General features: G+C 34.1%; 1 protein-coding gene across 2 annotated transcripts in view; it reads left to right on the top strand.

The window, feature by feature from the left end:
* The window catches only part of NEDD1 (neural precursor cell expressed, developmentally down-regulated 1), a 51,101-nt gene extending 27,293 nt beyond the window's left edge, over window positions 1-23,808 (top strand). The window contains exons 6-15 of one of the 2 annotated variants that reach the window (XM_008589170.1): window positions 1,394-1,623; window positions 2,981-3,182; window positions 3,561-3,756; window positions 6,831-6,959; window positions 9,342-9,389; window positions 10,327-10,529; window positions 11,427-11,583; window positions 12,498-12,654; window positions 21,547-21,613; window positions 22,066-23,808. In XM_008589170.1, the coding sequence (XP_008587392.1) occupies window positions 1,394-1,623; window positions 2,981-3,182; window positions 3,561-3,756; window positions 6,831-6,959; window positions 9,342-9,389; window positions 10,327-10,529; window positions 11,427-11,583; window positions 12,498-12,654; window positions 21,547-21,613; window positions 22,066-22,170 (1,494 nt within the window). In that variant the 3' untranslated portion in view covers window positions 22,171-23,808. The remainder of the gene's footprint in view (window positions 1-1,393; window positions 1,624-2,980; window positions 3,183-3,560; window positions 3,757-6,830; window positions 6,960-9,341; window positions 9,390-10,326; window positions 10,530-11,426; window positions 11,584-12,497; window positions 12,655-21,546; window positions 21,614-22,065) is intronic. The other variant, XM_008589171.1, reaches the window with a different exon arrangement.
* Window positions 23,809-24,022: the final 214 nt, after the last annotated feature.

Below are 24,022 nucleotides of genomic sequence, written 5' to 3'. Positions count from 1 at the left end.
CTTTGCGGGCCCCGGCGCGGGGGGGGGGGAAACCTGAGGGGTTGAATCCCTTTGCGGAAAAGGGAAAAAAAAAAAAAAAAAAAAAAAAAAAAAAAAATTCTGCTGGTGCATTTCATCCAAATCTAGATCATGTTAAGAACCATAACTATGAGACTCTTAAAGTCTGCAGAAATCTTTTAAAAATTAGGGTTTTGCCTTATGTTTTGCTAAGTTGGTATATGACTGTATAAACATTAATTCTAATTCCCTAAAGAGTCTTTCATGTAGTTAAAATTCATGTAGTTCATTTTTTCTTGAATGTAGGCCAGGGGACTGATTTTTCTATTCAAACGGATATATTTTTCTCAACAAAAATGAAAACTATATAAACCAATGTTTTCTTTTTGTACTTTAGCCATATGAAAATGTGAAGCCAAATGTAATGGATGAACATAGTAATTATTTTACCTTTGGTACCTGGTAACAAATACTCTTTTTGTTCCTTTAGTCAGAATTTGTTTAATTCCTAAACATTTTTTGTTGTTGGGGGCTAATACATAATATTTTGAAACATCTTACAAGTAAGTAGAATATGAATTTGCAGGGAAAAATTAGCTTAAATGTAAAGTACTTAATTCTCAGTACAGTAAACGATAATATAAATACAAGTTCGAAAGCAGCATTTTAATAAAAATAGATAAAATTCAACCAATTTTAATCCAAGACCTGTTTACTCAAACCAGATCTTAGTTTATTCTGGTCCCTCAGAAACTAGAGAGACTGTCTCCACTGCCCTCGGGGATTAGTGCTTAGAGAAAGGCCTGCATTGCCCTCAGGCTGATACTTTTGAAAGAATGGATATAGTCCACTCCTAGTCTAGAATGTTGCCAATTTCTCCTTTGTAGTTTAGTTAATTTTTTATTATGCTTCAGGTGTTGAATTGCCGTGTATCAGATGCTCGAGATTCAAACAAGTATACCCCATGTCTAAAATATATATAGAAAACAAATAGGAAATATTTTGCTTATTTTCTCACAGTATTCTCTTGTACTTGTTCATGATTTGACTGTGACTGGACCTTTTATTTATGGTGGATGTTCTAACCCTGATGAATTAATGTAGGTAATCTCAATGTATTGTATTTTTCCTCTGGAAAGGGGGAGATTGAGGTAGCCATACTCCAATATGATAAAATGACAGATATTCAATTAATAGAATCTTGGTATGTTTCAGGGTCATCATATAGACTACTAATTGAAATTATGGTTGTCCTGATTGAAACCTGTCGCTCTATAAACCAGAGAAGTCCTAAATCCCATGTGAATAGTGTGGTTGGCTACGGTGTGTATAGTTTATATAAAATGTCCTTATGAATGCTTATAATTACATAAAATTTATTCTTTTATTTTTATAGTCTATTCGGCACTTGAAGTACTCCTTGTTTAAGAAATCGCTGTTGGGTAGTGTTTCAGATAATGGAATAGTAACTCTCTGGGATGTAAATAGTCAGAATCCTTACCATAACTTTGACAGTACACATAAAGCTCCAGCTTCAAGCATCTGTTTTTCTCCTGTCAATGAACTGCTATTTGTAACCATAGGCTTGGATAAAAGAATCATTCTCTATGACACTTCAAGTAAGAAGTAAGTATAACATATTCATTTCTTAATTTAGTAACTAGTTATCTCATCAACAAATATATTTGTGATTTATAGAAACCTCTGATTGACATCCAGGGTATCTAAAGTTTGTACACTCGAGGTATCGACTAACATAGAATTTTCTTTTTTTCTTCCCATGCAGAAAAAAAGTAGATGGGACATGGATATTATTTAAGATACTTCTGGAACATGAACATTGGGAGATAGCATCGTAATGATTTCATATCTTTATTTCAACACACATATTACTCTTTTTCAAGATATAACCAAGTGCATATATTTTAAAGCAATATAATTTGCTTTAAAATTAATTCATTATCTAGAGCAGGGTTTCTAAATTACTGATATTTTGGGTTGGATAATTCTTTGTTGTTGGGGGCTGTCCTGGGCATTATAAGATATTCAGCAGCATTCCTGGCCTCTACCTGCCAAATATCACCTGGGGACAAAATTGCCCCCAATTTAGAAACACTCATCTAGAACTAGGGGTACACAATCTTCTAAGCATTTGGGCCCTTTGTGTCTTCTTCAGTTATAGGTATGCTTAGTCAGCTTAAAAACAACACACACACACACCCTCATTCACATGCACACACAAATACAGCTTCAAGAATGCTGCATTTGTATTGGAGATACTTCACAATATCCAAAGGTCATGTGGAATGTTAATGTTACCACTAGGGAAGGTCTCACTGTCAGCCCTTGTTGTGATGCTAGAGTTTTTACTGTTACTTATTTCACTCTCTCATTTTGGACATAACATATTTAGAGCCATAAGGGTCAGTGAGCCTTTCTTTTCTTATACCAGACACACTAGCAAAGAGCTCAGCTTCATTAGATCAGTATCCATATTCCTGTATTAGCTTCTGAGGATCAAAACACATGGACTCTCTTCCTCTTAGCTTTTTGGTCAAGAGATGCACAACTAAGAACAGAGTAGCAGCTGCTCCCTTGTGAAAGGTCATAGTCCTCCTAAGGCCTAAGCAGGTCAATAAATGGAAAGTGGATACTTAGAGCCTCCTCAGCCCCGAGGCTAGGAGCCCTTATTTTGTGGAGTAACACAAAGAAAATCTGTCACATTCAATGCCAAAGTAATTACTCAGAGAAATAGGTGCTGCTTTTGGAAGATGCAGAATGTTCCTATTGGAAGTGAGTAGAAAAATAGGACGGAATGTTCAATATTTCTTTAGAAATGTCTTTAAGTCAGATTCTAAATGTCTGCTTTAAACAGGTATTTGGGATGTGTATGGTTTTGGTATATACTTATTTATATGTTATTTAAGCTTATACACCTGAATACACTAACTACATATATACGAATTTTTCCTCCTTTCCAAAGGCTAGTGAAAACTTTAGTGGCTGACACTCCTCTAACTGCAGTAGATTTCATGCCTGATGGAGCTACTTTGGCTATTGGATCTTCCCGAGGGAAAATATATCAGTATGATTTAAGGATGTTGAAATCACCAGTTAAAACCATCACTGCTCATAAGACATCTGTGCGATGTATAGCATTTCAGTATTCCACTACTCTTAGTAAGGTGAGATATTTTCAGTATTTTTGATTTTACTGAATAAATTTAGTTCAGAGTATGGAAATTATATGTGGCCAACTAAACAGTGTAGTTTTACTTCATAATCATTTTTATATGATAGCATTTTAAATAATTTCAGTATAAAGCCATTTAATACTTTGTTTAAAACTTCATTTTAATTCTCATATATTTCTTCAAAAGTATTTTTAAAGGCTTTTATTTATTTGTTTATTTGGTTCAGAAGGAAATGCAGATCCACCAGCAAACTTACTTTAGATTTGTAAGGGAAAAATATTTTTTAGCCTAACAGGGAATTTATAAAATATTAATACATAGTATGAAACATTAGTAACCTGAGCTTTTAAATTTTCCATTACATTTCAGTCAAGTTTAAATAAAGGCTGTTCAAATAAGCCCACAGCAGTGAACAAACGAACTGTTAATGTGAACACTACTAGTGGAGGAGTTCAGCATTCTGGAATTGTCAGAGAAGCAACAGCCACTTCCATTGCCACAGTTCTACCACAGCCCATGACAACAGCTGTGGGGAAAGGAACAGCTGTTGTTCAAGACAAAGCAGGTAAATGTTGCTTATAGTATTTGGAGTTCTTTTTTCCTCCCCAAGTATATAATTAGCAGATTTTTCAGGAACCTAGAACTCAAATTCATTTGAGTATTTAGGTAAAATTATTAGTAGATATGATTGAAAAAGTGAAAATTTAGTTTTAGCTGTAATTTTTTTAAAAGTTAAGGCACTTACTTTATTTAGCTGAACTTCTGTTGTGAGAAATATTGATTATATTAAAAATGGAATGATGCCAACTCAGAAATTATTCATTCTTATGCTACTACAGACTGGATGACTTTCCATTGTGTCTTCAGATTAGTCAATAGAGATATTAAATGTTGATACCATTGTGATTTGATCTAGTTTTAAAAAAGCTATTAATGGCTTTTTTTAATTTCATATTTCAGAATGAAAAGTAAGTCAAGTGATGAAATGAATATTTTTCAGTGTTGGATAGTTCCTGACACATATTAAGCAGTATATTAGTAGTTTGTTAAATGAAAATGAATGAAAATGTGGAAATTTTTTAATGATTTCTTCTACTCCAGTAATCATATTGATGAAACAGTTCTGAAACAGGAATTCATTTAGACTTTGTGAAGGTGTAATATGATGGTAAGCTTCCCTGTATTTATCGTAAAAAATATTCTTTGGCCCCAATAAAGATCATATTCCATAAATTTCTGAAGAACTTTCTGTTTTTATTTTAAGGAGTTATGCTATACTGTCAATTTATGACAGATATTTCTAAAAGTCCGCAGGGTATACCAGTATGTTTCCAAAATATTTGCTTACTAGACATAATAATGTATCCATGTCTTTTTAAATTTTCTGGACAAGTACTTGGGCAAAAATATTTGTTAGTGTCTTCTCAATATGAGTTTACTATTTCCAAGTAGAAGCAAAACTTTAATTTATTGACCTTGATGGTGTGCTTTTTAAAATACATACATATAGAAAAATAATTAGGTCCTCATTCAAGACCTCCTGGAGACAAAGACCATTGCTGTCTACTTAAAAGAATAAATTGTTTTTGTAATATGACTAATGTCTGCCAAGATGTTGAATTAACTATATTATGAAAATTGTCATTTTCATAAATTATTGTATAATTTATTATTAATTTTATTCACAATTTTTAAAAATTAAACAAAATATTCTCTCATTTACTGTAAACTCTCTGAAGTCTCACCGTTATTCATTTAGTTTTTAATAAGAAGGCTTTTGTTTAACAATGACAGCATTAATTAGGAAATGAAAGACTTAGGTCTGTTAGGTTACTGATTAATGATAATTCTTGACGGATTCCCAAAATTTCTGGAAAAAGGAGTGTTTGCTCTGCCCCCACAAACAGGTTAGAGATTTTGGTTTTTTAATTTTATTTTGAAATAATTGCCAACTTAACAGACAAGTTTTAAAAATAGTACAAAGAACTCCTGAGCTTTACCCTTTAGCAGATTCACCACTTTATAAATTTTCCATATTTTGCTTCATTGTTTGCTCTGTTTCTCTCAAATACACAAACACCACACATGTACACATTTTTTTCCCTTCTGAAACAAAGACTCAGTTCTATCACTTCCTACTAGGATTGCTTCAGGCAGTTTTCTTAACCTCTCTGAGTCTCAATTTTTACCTCCATACACTGAGATAATATTTAATTATTATATTAAATATGATATTTGGCTATTAATATTTAATTATCTCAGTTTGTGGAGAGTTGTTGTGAAAATCAGAAAAAATGAATCAGAAGTGCCTGGCACATGGTAGGCACTCAGTAAATTACAGTGTTGCTAATATCATTATTGCTGTTATCATGATCATCACTATTACTATTATTTTAAGCTTTGTGTAAAATTAATCTAAAATTTGAAAAAATTCTTGATGCTTCTACTGACCGTTCTGATTTAGTTATTCCAAAGAAGCTCTGCAGACTTATTACTGGTGCTTATTTTTAGTAGAAAACAATCATATAAGAAGTGAGAAGTAAGGCTTTAGCACTGCTTTTAAATGGTACCAAACTTCTGTTTCCTAATTTTCCAGAGGCTAGAATTATGCATTCAAACATGTTAAGGACCTAGAAAAAAGGAGAGGAAATTTTTTCTTTATAACAGCTTACCTCTTGGTGTAAACACTCTTCAAACATAATGATATACAAATGACTTGGTTGTATTTTAAGTTTCTAGCAGGTGTTCTTAGGAAAGTTTATTTCATTAGCCAGTCTTGGACATTTTTGTATATACAAGCTATTTTTTGTTTTCATCCCAGGCTTTTCTGTTTTCATTTGGGACCGAAATGCCAAATAAAACACTTTCTAAAATAAAATGTAATATAGTAACATGCTACCTCTCCAGATGCCAGATTTTCCTTAGAGATCTTGAATCTGTAGAACTCATCCTTAACCCAGAAAATGAGCAAGAAGCTTCTGCATCTACAGGGTTCCTCTTACAAAGGCCCTGGCCTAAAGCCATGTGTTATATATTGTCAGAGAATAAACTGCTGCAGCCTCTTTATTGTTGTCTGTTATTCTTCATGAGTTTGGTATTCTGGTTTCCTTCCTCTTAGTACACTACAGAGGTTAGTGTAGTCATCTGAGATTAATAATGCTGAGGGCAATGTTAAACTCTCACTGTTAGTGAAAGAAAGTTAGAAAAGGGGAAAAAAAAAGAGACCCGTTCATTGCAGGTTGGGGAAGGGAACTAACATTAATTGAATCCGCTGTATTTTAGGCATTGTGCTATATGCCTTATAGGCTTTTTTTTTTTTTAATCACTTGTAGATGATCATAAGAGTCAGTAATAAAAGTAAGGTATGTTCAGCATACTTTAAGAGGGTAGCAAATTATTTTAGAAAAATTCCATCAGAATGGCTAATCATTCAGTATTGTTGAATGAGCAGTTATGGTATTTAATTTTGAGGAATGCTTTATTCCATGAAAATGCTGGTTAACTTAGCTCTTGTCACGTTCTGCTTTCTTTTCCTAATGCTAACAGTATGAGTAATGCATTAACTTTTACATCCTAGCTTATGATGATAAAATTTATTTAGATGTAATAACACTGATTTTTATATCTAATTCCTATAAGGTTTGCCTCGAAGCATAAACACAGATATTTTATCTAAGGAAACAGACAGTGGACAAAATCAAGATTTCTCCAGCTTTGATGATACTGGGAAAAGTAGTTTGGGTGACATGTTCTCACCTATCAGAGATGGTAAGTCCACTCAGATAAGAGGATCATGTTCTCTTGCTGGTAGTCATTACATTTTTATTCTGGCTAAAAGATGTGGGTAATAGCTTCAGTCTAACTCTGTTCATAGCAGTTTGTTAATTTTTTCAATCCCTGGGGAGGTGTCTTTTCCTTTGCCCTGATATTTCAAATGTTATCATTCTGAAATGTATGCTGGTAATTTTCACATGGGAACTATGCAAATAGCTTTCAAGTTAGTATTTTAATTTTTACCAGTTTCTTAAAGGAAGTTTTACCTTCATGGGCAATCTTTTACTTTTATCTACTTCTAAATAAATCTTAAAATCTTGGATGTTTTGATGTGCGAAAAATTTCTTCCTAATTAAAAAAATTGTATCTTCGAATATTAGTGTTTAATTGGTATTTGTTAAATGTTTTCATGGAGAGATGGCTAGGTGATAGATTGCCTCATCCTTTATACTAACTGGATGAAGGTACCATATATATGTGTATGTATGTGTGTATATATACACACACACAACACCACTCCCCCCCCACACTGTGTAGATATGGCTATTTAAAAAAAATTTTTTTTGCAAGTTTGATAAATGGAAACATTAAATATCATTGTTCACAGTGTATGATCTAGGTACATTGTTTAGCTGTGCTTTCTTGGTACTAATGTTCATACTATTTTCCTTAATGGGATAGTTTCACTTCTAATAGCAGTATTATCAATAATATGGGTAAATTTCTAGAGGGTAATTTGGCAGACTTAAAATATTAATACTTTTGGCCTCATAATTTCATTTCTACAAATTTGCCTCAGAAAATATTCAGAGAAACCCACAAAGATGTGTATATTTACTGTTTTATTTATAATAGTGAAAAACTATAGAGAGAATCTGTGTCAACAGTAGCAGAATGTTAAAATTGTTACATCCATTCAAGATCTTATACTTATACATTTCATGTTTTACTATAAAATTCTCTTTTCCAAATTTTCTGCAGTTTCCTAATCAAAAGGAATAAACACATATGTGATGGTATAGAATTACTGGGTATCTTCTGCCAGGCCGGAAAGTGACTATTTAAATTGCCAGGTCAAACTCCTCTATCTTCTCTAATAAAAGAGTAAGGATTCTTTTCTTTTAGGACGAAGAGAAGTCAAACTACGTAGTTTAAAGAGAGGAAGGATGTGGGTGACTGAAGGACAAGTGGCGAGGGCTGAAGTTGAGAAAAGATTCTGGGGTTATACTGAGTTGGGGAGGTTTGGCTTGTGAGACCCACCTGAAACAACTGTTGCATGGAAGAATGTAGGAAGGAGCTTTACAAAAGTGTTTGAGTTATAAGTTAAATACTGTTTAATGGTTTTTTAAGAGAAAAAAAAATTACTTTTTTCTCTAATTACTTTTTCTGTCTTTTAAAATGTGATTAGAATTTGAGCCATATGCCCTCCATCCATTAGGGTTTCATATTAGTAATAAGAAAAAAACATGGATACTCAATATAGTGCTGGTTTTCACTGTCAAGGATGCAACTCTCTACTTAAGTAAAAGCCTTAATCTGTTGTGCCTCAATTTCTTCATCTTTTAAGTAAGAATATTTCTGCCTTTATTGAGGTTTGTTAATTTTTAGAAGTTATTTGAAATAACTTCTGTGTGTGCACGTGCGCTGTGCAATTACTAGGTAAATACACACATATGCACATAGATAGTAGATAGATAAATAGATGATATTTCTACTAATATGACAGTTGTGTGTGTTCATCATTTGAATTTCTGGTAATATTTGTTAATGATTTTTTGCCCATTTTTCTATTAATCTGTTAAAATTTTAATTCTTGTTGAGAATTGGTAAATGAGTAATATATCAATATTGAAATAGTCTTATGCATACTCTACTGTTGAAATAAATATTAATAAAATCTTGTGTTATTTATAACATTGTACTGCTTTAACAATATTTTTATATTATTTTAATTTGTCCCCAAAACAGTCTTGTGAGATGATCAGGGCATTAGCCCCATTTTATAGATACAGAAACTGAAGCTTAATTGCAGTAAACTTGTGCACCGTAACAATGCTGTTAAGTGCTATAGGTAGAATTGGATTACAGATCTCCAGAACCTCTCCTACAGGGCTTGTTCTACTATACCTTGCTGCCTCATGAAATGACTATATACCATTGAATTATCTTTACATATTTGCTGCCATGCACGAAGCTAAAAGAATGAAAGGGAAGTTTGAATGAGTACACAGTACTAGCTTTTACCATTAACCACACTCATATTTTGCTTCTTAAGATTGTTAGTCTCTGAACTCTTTGGGGAATGATTGGGAAGTCTACGTTGCTATGGTTTCTTTCTCACTATTTTTTAAATTTGATTTTTTGATTTTATTGTAGATGCTGTAGTTAATAAGGGAGGTGATGAGTCCGTAGGCAAAGGAGATGGTAAGAACTACTTAGAAGTATTTTCATGAAAATTAAAAGTGATATTATGTTATCTATTGCAGTGTAACAAATTACCCCAACACTTTGAGGCCTGCGAAGGTAAATTTTATCATCTCATAATTTCTGTGGGTTAAGAATCTGAGCATGGGTTTGCCAGTGTCTTTGCTTTATTTCTCTCCTGATGCTTCAATTAGGAGATCAGCCTGAGCTGAATTCAACTCAGGCTTGCCTGGGCAAGGATCTACTTCCAAGCTCATTCACACAGCTATTGGCCAGTGATATCAGTTCCTTGCCCATTGAGCCTCTCCATAGGGCAGGTAACAACATGGCAGCTGGCTTCCCTTAGAGGTGAGCGAGTGAGTGAAAGAGAGGCACACAGGGTAGAACACCCACAGTGTGTTTGTAACGTAAGCTTGGAGGTGACATCCCACCACTTTTGGCATATTGTTTGTTAGAAGCAAGTTACTAAGTCCATCTTGCATTCAAATGGAGGGGATTACACAGGGGCATGGATGCCAGAAGGCAGGGTTCATCAGGGGCTATCTTAGAGGCTCCCTACCAAGATATATACCATCTATATTTATCAGATTAACAATTGTCAGTTATCAAAAACGCATACTGACTAAAACAGTTAATTGCGCTTTTGCAGTTTTCAAAGTTTTTCATGTATAGTATCTTTTTAAACCTTGCTTATCTGGGAAATGGGTATGTATCATCATTCACATTTACATTTCAGCAAACAGACACAGAATTTTAAGATTTTTGCCCAAGAATACACATTCAATAAGGAGTATAGTTGAGAAACGAACCAGTCTTCTGAATTCAAATCCCATGTCTTCTATCATTTGAATCTGCCTATCATGCTGAGTGCTTTAATTAAATATCCAAGATTGGGATCCATCATATGCAGTGCAGTTTTTATCCTCTTCTTTTTCAGGCCTTGACTTTCTACCGCAATTGAACTCAATGTTTCCTCCAAGAAAAAATCCACTAACTTCAAACACTTCAGTATTGCATTCTAGTCCTCTTAATGTATTTATAGGATCTCCAGGGAAAGAAGAAAATGAAAATTATGATCCGACAGCTGAGCCTAAGAAAATATATCTGGGAAAACAGGAGACTAAAGACTCCTTCAAACAGGTATCTACCTGAAAATGATACTGAATTCACTGTGTGTTTATCACTAGAATGTCGGCAGCTAGTGGATATGTCTAGTTGACAGTGCTGTGCACTTACTGGGTGGAAAAATATTCTTAAATCTTGATGTCACTTTTTAGTAACTAAAAGATACTTTTGAAATCTGTCTTTGGGTATGTTGAAGGTAACAGCAGATGTAAACATGTACTATTTTTTCTAAGACAAGATACTTAATATACCTGTCTGTGTGATGATACTCTGTACATGGATTCTTTTAAAATGTATTTCCATTGCAGCATAAAACACTGGGTTGGTGGTCAAGTCATTTACTCTAAGTCCTAGAGCAAATTGATGGTACTAAGAATGGAATTTATCATCATTACCTTCTACTAAAATACAGAATCCAGTATATAATTTAATTTCTTATGTAAGGGTTTGAAATGATCAAATGATATCAGGAATGCCAATTCTGTTTTGTTTTTATATTTTTTAAGAATGGTATTGAAAAGATATCATGCAAGAAGTACAAAAATATCTTTTGATTCATTTAAAAAATATTTCTGACTAGTTAATCATATGAGAGTTTGGGGACTTTCCTTTTTTTTTGGCCGGGGATTTCCATTTTAAATGATATTCAACAGCAGATGCTTAGTAAATGAGCTTTTCCTCATTATGTTATCATTGAGATTGTTTTTGATTAGTAAACTTATTTTGCTGCTAGTCCTAGTGTTTTTTTTTTGTTTTTTGTTTTTCTCTCCTTCTATATCTTTTTCTATTCTTCATTTATACCCCTGACCCTACCTCCCGGGAAAAAAAGAGAAAAATAGGTACAAATTATGTGGGTAATATGGGTAAACAAGAAATTATGTAGTAAAGTAATTGTTTATTTTAAATGTAAAGTTTGCAAAGTTGATCTCCTCTGGTCCTGAAACTGGGCATCTAAATACCCCCACATCATCTAACCAAACAAGAAATCCTGAGAAATTTGAAAAGCCAGAGAAAGAAATAGAAACCCAGTTGATATGTGAACCCCCAGTCAATGGATCCTCAACTCCAAGTAAGTACATAAAACTTCCTGATGTTTAAAAAGTGAGCTGAAAAGTCCTTCCAGTTATTTAACTTGAAAAGGATAAATAGAGTGATCATTGACTAAAAACGTTTAAGGAGTTTAAAGTTTATGGGCACTTCTCTAGGATAGCTCTCTTAGTAGAAAATGATGAAATGTGTGAGAATTGTTAAATTGAGTGACATTGATTTGATTCTCTTTCAGTGTCTATTTCATTTTCAGGCTAATATATGTAAGTGTCTTGATTTAATATGATATAGATAGACTTATAATGTAGGACCCTTTGAAAAGGGGTGGTTAACTACATGAAATTTAAGTTTTTTTCTTTTTCATATTAAAATTTGATCTTTAGAGAATATACTACAGTCCCATGAAAACTTGATTGCATTTAAAGGGATGTTAGGTTCAGCTATAAGAGTTATCTATACAAAGCAACTCTTTGTATAGAAATAACTCTTTTATATAGGTATGTATATTTTACTTTAAGGTTTCTGTGGATGTATTGTGTTAGCTTAAACTCAAGGGCTTTGCCTGTAGCACTACTTTACTCTGATATGCCTTCTGTTTGTTTTTAATAGTCTTGGTTTATCTAGTTTGTCATGCAGCTTGTCACATTCATCTTTTATAAGAGGAAATGGTTCAGAGATTCTTCAAGATTAATCCCTCCGTCATATGTTATTACATTAGACAGTTGGCAGTTTATATATATAGATAAATGACTATTAGAAATAATGTCATAGAAAGTTTCTAAGATTTGTGTTCCAGACACTGAATTTTTCTAAATGTCACAGGAACACTGTTCTCTGCCAGTTTCTCAAGTTTTCTCATGCCAAATCTTATTTAGAAATGTTTGATGTCTCTCAGTCCAAGTTGACTATTAATATTTTCTTCATTCTTTATTTTAGATCCAAAGATAGCATCCTCTGTCACTGCTGGAGTTGCCAGTTCCCTCTCAGAAAAAATAGCTGATACAATTGGAAATAATCGGCCAAATGCACCATTGACATCTGTTCAAATCCGTTTTATTCAGAACATGATACAGGAAACATTGGATGACTTTAGGTAGTAACTGAAAAATTATCTAGAACTTAAATGGTTTTTTTGACGCATGTAAAACTAGATCTGTATCAGTGTTGGTGGTTAACTACTTTTGTCTAGGTTCTGGTGTCATAAAATCATAGAAAACATGATGAGTTTTGTTGATCTTGATGTACTGCATTTATTGATCGTCAGCCAAGAAAAGGCACATTTGCCTAGTGTACGTAAGTAACTTGGCAGGGCAGTCTAGCAGGTAGGCTGCCATTGTGCATTTTTTTATCATCAAAATGTGAATAGATTCTGGTAAGCTCAAATGGTGTTCTTACATGCATTATTTATAGATCAACTCTTAACTACGCTATGTGCAATAATGTAGTAGCGAAAGATATTTTAAAAAGGACTTAAGAATATTTTCAAATACAATACATTAGAATGTAATATTCAACCTAAAAAAACTTTTTTCAAGAACTATCTTTGTCTTTCTCTTTCTCATTCTTTGAATTTTGAACATTGTAGGAATGTGTTCTAGAATGCTGCCTCCTTTTTACTTATCTCTATATTTTGAAAACTATTTTGAATTATTAGAATCTTTTGTGTATTTTCCCTTTCTAACCTATAGTTACTTAATATTCTAGCTTAGATTTGGGTTATCATGAGCAAGAATGTTGGAAAAGATGTACAGTTTTTATAGGTGCATGGTTTTTTTAATGTTTAAAAATACTTTTAAAAATTTTTATTTTTTTATTGTTATAAAATATATATAACATAAGGATTGCCATTTTAAGCATTTTTAAACATGTAGTTGAGTGGGATTAATTACATCAATAATACTGTGTAACCACTACCTCCAGCTATTTTCAAAACTTTGTTGTCATCATAAACATAAACTCTGTACCCATTAAGCAGTAATTTGTCATTATTTCTTTTGCTTATTTCTTCCCCCTAGTGTATGGTAACTTCTAATCTACTTCTGTCTCTGAAATTTTTTTTTCTATATATTTTTTAATTGAAACATGGCAAGTGTATATATTTATGGAGTACTATGTGATATATGGATACATTTGTTCAGTGTGCAGTGACCCATATCGGGGTTATTTAGCATATCTATCACCTCAAACATCTGCCACCTATTTGTTTTGGGAACATTCAACATCCTCTTGTCTATCTACTTGAAGTTACACAGTAATTTGTTGTTCACTGTATTCTCTCTGTGTTGCTATAGAACACTGGATGTTATTCTTCCTCTCTCTAAAGTTTTGTATCTACTGACCACCATCTCTCCCCCTTTATTCCCCCTTCCCCTTGCTAGTTTCTAATAACCACTATTCTACTCTCCACTTTCATGAGATCAGCTTTTACAGCTTCCAGATATAAGTGAGAATATAGTGTTTCTCTTTCTGTGCCTGGCTTATTTCACTAATCAGAATTTTCTCACCTATGTTGCTGTAAATGGCAGAATTTCATTTTTCATGGCTGAGTATATTCTATTATGTATATATACCACATTTTCTTTATCCAGTCATCCACTGGTGGGCATTTAGGTGGGTTCCAAATCATGGCTATTGTGAATAGAGCCATGGTAAACACGAGAGTGCATGTATCCCTTCAGCATGTTGATTTCCATTCCCAAAAAGTGCGATTGCTGGATTCTGTGGTAGTTCTATCTGTTGTTTTTTTAGAAACCTCCATATTGTTTTCCATAGTGACTGTACTAACTTACATTCCCCCCAACAATGTATAAGAGTTCCCCTTTCTTTGCATCATTGCCAGTATTTGTTACGTTCTGTCTTTCTGATAAAAACTGTTCTAACTGGGTCAGATGATATGTCATTGTGGTTTTGATTTGCATTTCTCTGATGATTAATGGTGTTGGGCATTTTTTCATATACCTGTTGGCCATTTATATGGCTTCTTTTGAGAAATGTCTATTCGGCTCATTTGCCCATTTTTTAATTGAATCTTTTTTTTTAAATTGAATTGTTTGAATTCTTTGTATACTCTGGATATCGCTCCCTTGTCAGGTGCATAGTTTGCAGATATTTTCTCCCATTCTGCTGGTTTTCTCTTCACTCTGTTGTTTCCTTTGCTGTGGAGAAGCTTTTTAGTTTTCATATAATCTCATTTGTTTAGTTTTACTTTTGTTGCCGGTGCTCTAGAATTCTTATTCATTAAATCTTTGCCCATTCCTATGTCATGAAGTGTTCCCACTTTGTTTTCTTTTACAAGTTTTAAAGTTTCAGGTCTTACATTTAAGTCTGTAATCCATTTTGAGTTCATCTTGGTATATGGTGAGAGATAGAGGTCTAGTTTCATTCTTCTGCATGTGGATCTCTATCTTCCCAGCACCATTTATTGAAGAGACTGTCCTTTCCCCAATGTAAGTTCTTGACTCCTTTGTCAAAAGTCAGTTGGCTGAAGGTATTTGCATTTATTTCTGAATTCTCTATTTTTTTTCCATTGGTCTATGTGCCTGTTTTTGTGTCAGTACCGTGCTTTTGTGATTACTATAGCTTTGTACGGTATTTTGAAATCAGGGAATGTGGTGCCCCTTTGTTCTTTTTGCTCAGGATTTCTTTGACTATTTGGGATCTTTTGTCCATATAAATTTTGTTTCATATAAATTTTTGGATTGTGTTTTCTATTTTTATGAAATATGTCATTGGTAGTTTGATGAGGATTGCATTGAATCTGGAGATTGCTTTGGGTAGTATAGTCATTTTGATGATATTGATTATTCGAATCCATGAGCATGGGATGTCTCCACATTTTTTGTGTGCTTAATTTCTTTAATCAGTGTGATATAGTTTTTATTGTAGAGATCTTTCGTCTCCTAGGTTAAATTTATTCCTAAGTATTCCGTTGCTCTTGTTACTATTTTAAATGTGATAGCTTTCTTAATTTCTTTTTCTGCTAGTTTGTTGTTGGTGTATCGAAATTTACTGGTTTTTATGTTGATTTTGGATTTTGTATCCTGCAGCTTTGCTGAATTTGTTTATCAGGTCTAGGAGTTTTTTGGTAGTCTTTAGTTTTCTCTCCATAGAAAATCTTTCTCTTTATTAAATTTCTCATTGAGATCATGAATTGTTTTTATGATTTTGTTGACTCATTTGTCTGTATTCTCTTGTATCTCAGTGAGTTTCTTTAAGATTATTAATTTGAATACCTTCTCTGGGAGGGTGCAGATGCACTTTCTTTCTGTTGGCCCAGGGTATGTTTGTTAGGGTAGGCACCTGTGAGCTGTTTTTCTGGTTGGAACTTGGCTCACAGAACTCAGCTCATTGACAGAGGTGCTGGAGAGATCTGCGTGTTTGAACTCTGACCTGGGACTTGGGGGTGCGTCAGTTCAGCAGGCCTGGATTGGCTTCCCAGACATGCAGGACTGTGGTCACAACTGCTCCTGGGTCCAGGCTTCAAGCCACTGTGATCAGGTTGTTGTAGCCTCTCCTGTGAGTGTGGAGCCTTAAGGCTGGTGAAGCAAATGGCTACTGGCTCCAGGGCAGGGCGTGCCCTTGCAGTGGCTCTATTCCAAGATGGCACCTAGAATACATGCACTGCATCACTCCAGAACAGCGGCACATACTGTGCACTCTCCATACCTCACCCTAGTGACCTAAGCCAATGCACTACAGTGCCATGTTTAGAATCTTCCTGCAGTAGGAAGTACAGGCCTCTGTGGTGAGGATGGGGGTTGGTGTGGGCCCTCTTCCTACCTTTTCCCAGCAAGAAAAACTCCTTCCTGCAGAAATCCCAGTAACAGAGACTTGGCATCTGAGGCTTTGTAACTCCCTCTCCTCTCTACGCTGCCATCCTGGGCTTTTGTGCTCCACAGGGATCTCACTAGTCTCCTGTTGTACCCCTGTGCTCTGCCACAGGTGCTCCCATTAATATTTAGCTGTTTGTTAGTTGTTCTGGTCCTTTTTTGTGAGAGGGACATGCCCCAAGCACCTCTAGTCAGCCATCTTGCCCCACCTTCTAAAAAATATTTTTAAATGTTAAAAAATATTTTTTAAAGAAACATCATGATTTTGGCATTACAGTGTATCCAGTATATGTATATGTATCAGATACTAAGAATACAAAATGAATGATATGCCCATACAAGCCTTATGCTTTAGTTGGGGTGGGTATGGTATATCCCGCTATTATGTGTGTTTCTTTAATGTAAATTAATTTATTTGTGATTGGTATTTAGGGCATTGTTGACAATATGATGAGAAAATGTTGTTTGTACATGTAACAGCATTCAAAATAAAGTACATGTGAACACAGTTGAATGCAGCAAACTCCCCATCAGTGTCCACCTCTGCTTGTTCACGTCCTCTTGGCTTCGTTGTGTGCTCTGTGTTAGAAGCACTTATTTTGTGATTATACCCCATCTTTGGGCATTTTGCCCTTTCCTCCATAACTTGACAGTTCCAGTCCTTCCTTTTGTATTTGATCTCCTTCCATTTAGTGACTATCACTTTTTTAAGGTAAAGTTTTTTATTATTCATTATTTATCTATTAGACTTTTACCATGTCTTCTTAATTGTGCCAGTTATTTTTATTAGGATTTGTTTTTGTTAGTGCTCTGGTTAGCAAGTTGCATAGGTTTTGAGTGTCTACCCCAGTCCTTTATTTTAATAAATCTTTTATTTTAATCTTTTATTTTAATAAACCCTTTATCTTATTTCTAGGTCCTGTTATTTTCAATGCACAGTTTTAAAGAATATGAGGTTTTTCAAGAATGCATAGATATTTATGGCATAATAGCAGAATCATCTGGATATACCTGACTATTATGTGAAGAAAGTTATGATGGAAACATGGAAAGGGAACAGTTTTTCTGCTGGGGCAGATTTAGGAAGGTATTGCTGAAGAGATTTTATTTTACACTGAAGCGTTGGAACAGCATGAGCAGAGACATGGTTGTAAATTCTAGGAGTGCTTGTAGAGAGTAGGTACTGTGTCAAGAGATGAGGCTAAAAAGGTAGTTATGAAGGCCTTATCACATAGGTAATAGAGAGCCATCAGAGTTTTTACACACGGGAGTGATGTAGTGCTGTTTATTATCCATTTTTTTAGCAGGTATTTGAGTGTCGGTTCACCACTGGCTTCAGATAATTTGAGGGCAGTGGGCTCAAGATGTTTCCTTCAGCAGGCCTGGAGATCTGAGTGCTGGGGTGACTGCAATCTCTGTGCTTTACAGCTCAGCTGCTGGCTTTTTGGGTTGCTAGAAGTTTATTCTTTCACTTTCAAGTCTGTTCCTGGATTTCTGTGCCTCTGGAGAGGTATGTCTGTCCTGCTTCTAGCCCTGAGGGCTGCAATAATGTGTGTGATGAAGGCCTACAGTCCCTGGGAAGGGTTCTCTTGATTCTCCTGCCCTGCCTTTAGCCCTCAGCATGCCGTGCATGTCTACACCTGGGGATGCGGGGTAGGGGCCTCTCTCAGCTATTCTGTCCCTCCCACATCTATAGGCAGCCTCTGCCTGGGACTCAGTAAGGACCCAGAGTGGCTCAGTGGATTTCTGTGAATTCACTTGCTGTGCCCTCAGCCTTCAGTAGGTCATGTAGAGTTACAACTGTCATTGAGGGGATAGAGGCAGGTGTTAGGGGGGCTCTCTCTCAGGCATTCTCCCTCAGCCATAGGGGGTGGCTGCTATCTTCTTCATGAGGGCCTGAAATGCTTCTGATGGTTGCTCTCAGTTCTCCTCTCCTGCTCTAAGTCTCACTAGACTCTGTGCACCCTCACCTTAGGGGTTCTCTCTCAGCTCTCCTGCTCGGCCTTTTAGTAATTTTTTACACAGCACTTAGTAAAGGCCTATGGGCAAAAGTTGGTGAGTAAATGCAGACTTTCTTTGTGGCTGGGGCTCCTTGGCATTCTCAACTTCATGCCAGACTTCACTCGGCCTTGAAAAATCTATAAAAATTTCAGCTAGTTCTTTTTGCCCTATCAAGGGCAGCTGTTTCCTGCCATTGCTCTGTTGAGGATGAAAATAATCATGGGTCTGTTTTCTCCTAGGAGGGCCTCATACTTTTCTGAGTTTAGTTCATTTAATTTAGTTCATTTAGATTTCTTTGCATTCTCGGCTTTCTGGTTGAATTGAAAAAATGTATGATTTTATAGGTTATCAGGCTTGTTCTCATTATAGGGTTGAGAGGTTACATCCTAAGCAGAAATCTGTCTATCTGTGTCTATTGTCTTTTGGGAAAATTTGTTTCTTTTGGCAAGCAGATCACTTTGATCCTGTAGTTGCTAGGTTTCAGGTTTTCTTAGAGCTGATTTATTTCTGGTTTGCCTTTATTCCTAGGTTTTAGTCTTTGCCCTCTGAGACATCAGCTGAATGTCTATGGTATTTACCATGTCTTTTTACTTTGGTAGGTCCTGAACTTTAACCTCTGTTTCACCAGCATCACATGGCTGCCGTAATACCTCTCTGCTGTTTAGCTGCTATTTTATGTTTGATTTCCTGCCATCTAGCCCAGTACAAGTATTGCTTAGGAGTCACAGATGCCTTAAGGGGAAATTGCACAGTTTCAGGCTTACTTTTCTATAAGTGTCCTGTCTTCAGGATCTTGGAACTTCCAGCCTTGGCTGTCTTGTTAGTCCCAAACTCTGACATTCCCCCACCCACTGAGACTGTCTCAAGCTCCAGACCACTGCTTCAGCTCTTTCTTCTCACTGTGGAATCAGCACATACAGCAGAGAGAAAAGCAGAGATGAATATGGGGTTTACCTACTAGACTTCCCTTCTTTGTAAGACCTTAGTCTTTCAAGCCCTAGCTTCCTTGTTAGTTCTCTGATACCTTCACTTTTTTTGTTTGTTTTTCATACAGCTGTTATCATAACTGAAAGCAGAAGAGGAAATTTTTTAAAATACGCTTATAGTTGCAGCAAAAAATAAGATACTTTGGAATAAATCTAACCAAAGATGGTGAATATATGTCTAGAAAAACATTTAAAAAATTTATTGGAAAGCATTAACACTTAAATAAGTGGACAGATATTATGAAGTTGTAAGTTCAGTTAAATTAGTCTGTAGATTGAATGCAGTTCCAATCAAAATCTCAACTGGGTTATTTGGAAGAAGATGATGAGATGATTCCAAAATATTTATGGAAGAAAAAAGATCCAGGAATAAACAAAATACTCCTAAGAAGAATAAGGTTGACGGGGACTTGTTTGTCAGATGGATAAGCTTAATGATAAAAATATAATTAAGGTAGTATAGTATTGGCACAGGGTGGACAAATTGGCCAAAGGAATCAAATAGCCTAGAAAGAAACCTATACATATACAGAAACTTGATATATGACCAAGATAACATAGCAAATCTGTGTGCAAAATATGGGATCATCAGTTAATTGTGCGGCGACACTTGGATATTCATGTAAAAAATAAGTGTGGATCTCTATTCCGTGCTATTGAAGAAATATCAATTCCAGATAAAATAAAAGTTTAAATTTTATGAAGGGCAAAATTTTGGACATTATAAGAGAGCTTTTAACATCAAGATAGATAAATTATTAAAAATAAGAGAGTGCACTACCTATAAAAATAGATTGGTAAATTTGACTGCATTATTAGGTTAGTAAATTTAAGTGTTTTAATAGGAACTGTAAAGTGATAAGAAAATAACTGCTGTATACATATAACCAACAAAGGCACATGTAAAGAACTCTTAAAAATGAATAAGAAAAAGACATGAATAGACATTTCACAGAAAAATAATGGTATATGAACATAAGGAAAGATATTCAGCCCCATAATTGATCAGAGAACTGAAAATGCAATGAAATACCATTTTATCCCCATTAAATGAGAAAGTATTGTAACTTAGTGAGGATAATAGAATAAGAGGAACTCTTACACTGATGATGAACATATCCATTGGTACTACCACTTTGGAAAAGAAATTGCATGATTTTATAAAACTGAGCAAGTATACACCTGGGTATATATCTGGATATATCATCTATAGACTTTGGCACCTGTGGGTTGGGAGATATACACATGATTATTTATAACAACATCGTAATGATAAAAACTTGGAAAACAATCCAAATATCAGTTAACAGGAAAATTAATATTATAAGTACAAACCAGTGAATTATGGATGCATAGAACATGAATCTTGAAAACATATTGAATTATTTCCTAAATATAAGCTACTCAGTTTTGCATAAGGTATGGTACCCTTTTTGTAAGGCTCCAAAGCAAGCACATTGAAAACATACTGACTACAGATTATATGTTATACAAAATTTTCTTTTACAAAGATATATCTTTGCTGAATAAAATTCAAGAGAGTAGTGACTTCTTTTTTGAGCTTTCCCCAAGAGTTAACTGATGGAAACAGGAGCACACAGGAAGCTTTTATTATTTGGTAACACCCTAGGTCATAAGTTGTGTGGTGGGTGACTGAGTATTCTTTTTATTATTATACTTCACAATTTTCATGTATTATTTTGTAGGTATGAATTAATTGCATTTTATTGAGTAAGCCATGTTTTAATCACCCAAATAGCCCCTTTCTACTGGAAGTTTTTTTTTTTTCCCCAATAGCCGAAATATTTATAATCAGATGATCTTTGTAACCTAGTGAATTCTCTATTTCACTGTAATTTAAGTCTGTATTTTTCCTTAATGATAATTTCTATATAAAGGAATAAAGTGGGAGTTCTGGAGGTGGACAGCCTGGGTCTGCCTCCTTAGCTACACTGTTTACTGATTGTGTAACTTTTGGACAAGTTATAACTGCTCTGTGGCTCTTACTTCATTGGTAAAATGGAAGTAATAATTATACCTAATCTTGAGCATTAAATGAGTTCCTGTATTTAAAGAAACAATGCCTAACATACAGTAAATAAATGCTAGGTCCATTGTGATTTTTATTATTGGAATAATTATTGACAAGTATTTTACATCCTTTTCTAGAGAAGCATGCCATAGAGACATTGTGAATTTGCAGGTGGAGATGATTAAACAGTTTCATATGCAATTGGTATGTATGGCAAATTATATTTTAAAATGAATGTAGAGTTGTGTGGATCTAAAGAAATCCATTGAAGGGCAATGTGTTTTTATGTAGTTGTTATATCTAGTTGCTAAGTTAAATAGGAGTTTTAAATATTTAATAATTAGATTTTAACTGGTCACCTCCTTTTTAACCTGTAATAGTGTAGGCCGCTTTTCACAGCTTTTTTCTCAAGAAGTAAGCAAAAAGCCTTCCAAATGTGCAAAGATAAATCTTCCAAATATATTAATTTCATCAGTGATCTTTCATTTGTATTAATAAAGTAGTGCAAAGTAGTAAGGGTGTTAAGTACAAGAAATATCATTCAGCTATCATTTTCAGCATGAGAAAACAATAGCTGCAAGTACATAAAACACAGCTTGCTAAATAAATTTGAAATACTAATCATTTAAAAAGCATTTTTCCCCTTTTTTTTTTAGAATGAAATGCACTCTTTGTTGGAAAGATATTCAGTGAATGAAGGTTTAGTGGCTGAAATTGAAAGACTACGAGAAGAAAACAAAAGACTACGAGCCCACTTTTGAAATTTCAGTGAATACCTTAATGTTTTTTAATTTGGGAAGTTTTCTGGCAACACAGAACTACACAGAATAAGTACTGTTTTCATGGCCTCTGGGGGAAAATTTTTTTATTCAAGTAAAAGCATGATGGGATTTTACACCAACCACTATTTCATCTTCTCTGTCAAAAATATTTATATTTTTATATTAAAAACTGTACAATATGTCATCTGCCTGATAAAGTCAACAGGATCTTTTTTTTCTGAAAGTGTTAGCTATGCACTAAGTGCCCTTTTTCATAAGAGAAGAAAATTGTGCATAAAAATATGTTGTGTATGTTTTTAATCACCTTTTTAATCTATATTTTTGATTGACAAATTGCCTTTCAAATTTTGGGGGGTAGTTGAGGTTTAAAGAGTTTGATATGCCTTCTATTTTTATGGAGAAATAATTTTAAAATGTTAATTGGTGTTTCTAAGCCATTGACTAATAAAACACATGGTTGGATGGTAATTATTTTAACTTGATGAAGTCATGTATGAATATTATTTATTACTTGTACATTTGATAAGACAATTTTTGGAATTTTGAATTGCACATATACATTATATATTTTGCATTACGTTACTGCATTGTACTTGTAATGAGTCTCTGCATCTGAGTGGTGTTATTTAGCTAACTTTACTATGAAAATCTTTGAAGAGTTTATAAGACTCAACAGGAGCTGTGTATCTGCTGATTATCTCATGAATTAATAACATGCAAAATTATATTGTAAAGTTTCAGTCAACGTGACCCAATTTATAATCACTTAAGATTTCATATTAGATACTAAATATTACAGTATTATTGCCATTTTTTTCTCCCAAGTGAGAATTGTAGATTATTTTGTTTTGTGGTTTGTATCATTAACTTTCTCTAATTTTTTGTGTGCTGTGCATAAATTTTTATATTATTGGCCTTACTATAAAATTATTTAGAAAGGTTAATTGTCAAAAGAATTTACACCTCTTTGACAATAGGTGGATGTGTACATCTGTGTGCTGTGATCTACAGTTTTAGTGGTATAAGATTAGGAGGGCTACTGACTTGTTTACCTTCTCGTCTCTTGTTCCAAAGATTTAAACTACATACCTTGTATATAGCTCTCCTAACCAATTTTGACTTCTGAGATGAAAATACTTACTAAAATTAAAGAAAAAAAATTAGTTTAGCTTACTAACTTTATGTTTTCAAAGTGATGAAAATGTTTAAGGATATATTTAATAAGTGTAAACATACTATTACTGCTAAAAATAAAAACAGAAATATTACTTTTTTCCAGTGTGGCTCAAATAATACATTTGAATTGAAGCATACAGAGGTGTTAATGTGATCTTTTCCTGACAGATTATGAAAGTATTGTGACTTGTAACAAGTTTCCTTATAAATCACTATCACACAGCTTTAGAAGACATAAATATTAGTGTGTTTTGCCTACACTCTGTATTTAAATCTATTAATATTTTCCTATTGCCTTTTTCTATAAATGTAAATAATGTGTATTAAAAGAGGGGGATAAATAAAACAATTTTAGTAATTTTATGTGTATAGGCGAAGCACTTTGTTATGGAATTAAAAAGCTAATTTAGTACAAAAAATAAAATTTATATATGCAAAATATAGGAAATGTGAAATTGAACTTCTGCCTCTGGTCAAAATGGAATTATAGGGGTTGGACTTACTTTTCTACCTGAAATAATAAAAGAGACAACATACGTGAAACAGTTGTCAGATAGTGGACATTAGGCAACACAAGACAGTGATCTCTGAGAAGGGAAACAAATGAGACTCAAGAAACTCAGTGAATCCCAAATTCAAGAAATGAGAAAACTGC

The sequence above is a fragment of the Galeopterus variegatus genome, unplaced genomic scaffold (assembly GCF_000696425.1).
Source record: "Galeopterus variegatus unplaced genomic scaffold, G_variegatus-3.0.2 Scaffold5273, whole genome shotgun sequence".
Classification (NCBI taxonomy): Eukaryota; Metazoa; Chordata; class Mammalia; order Dermoptera; family Cynocephalidae; genus Galeopterus; species Galeopterus variegatus.
Note: the sequence above shows the minus strand (reverse complement) of the source record. Positions and strands in the feature narration are given on the sequence as shown.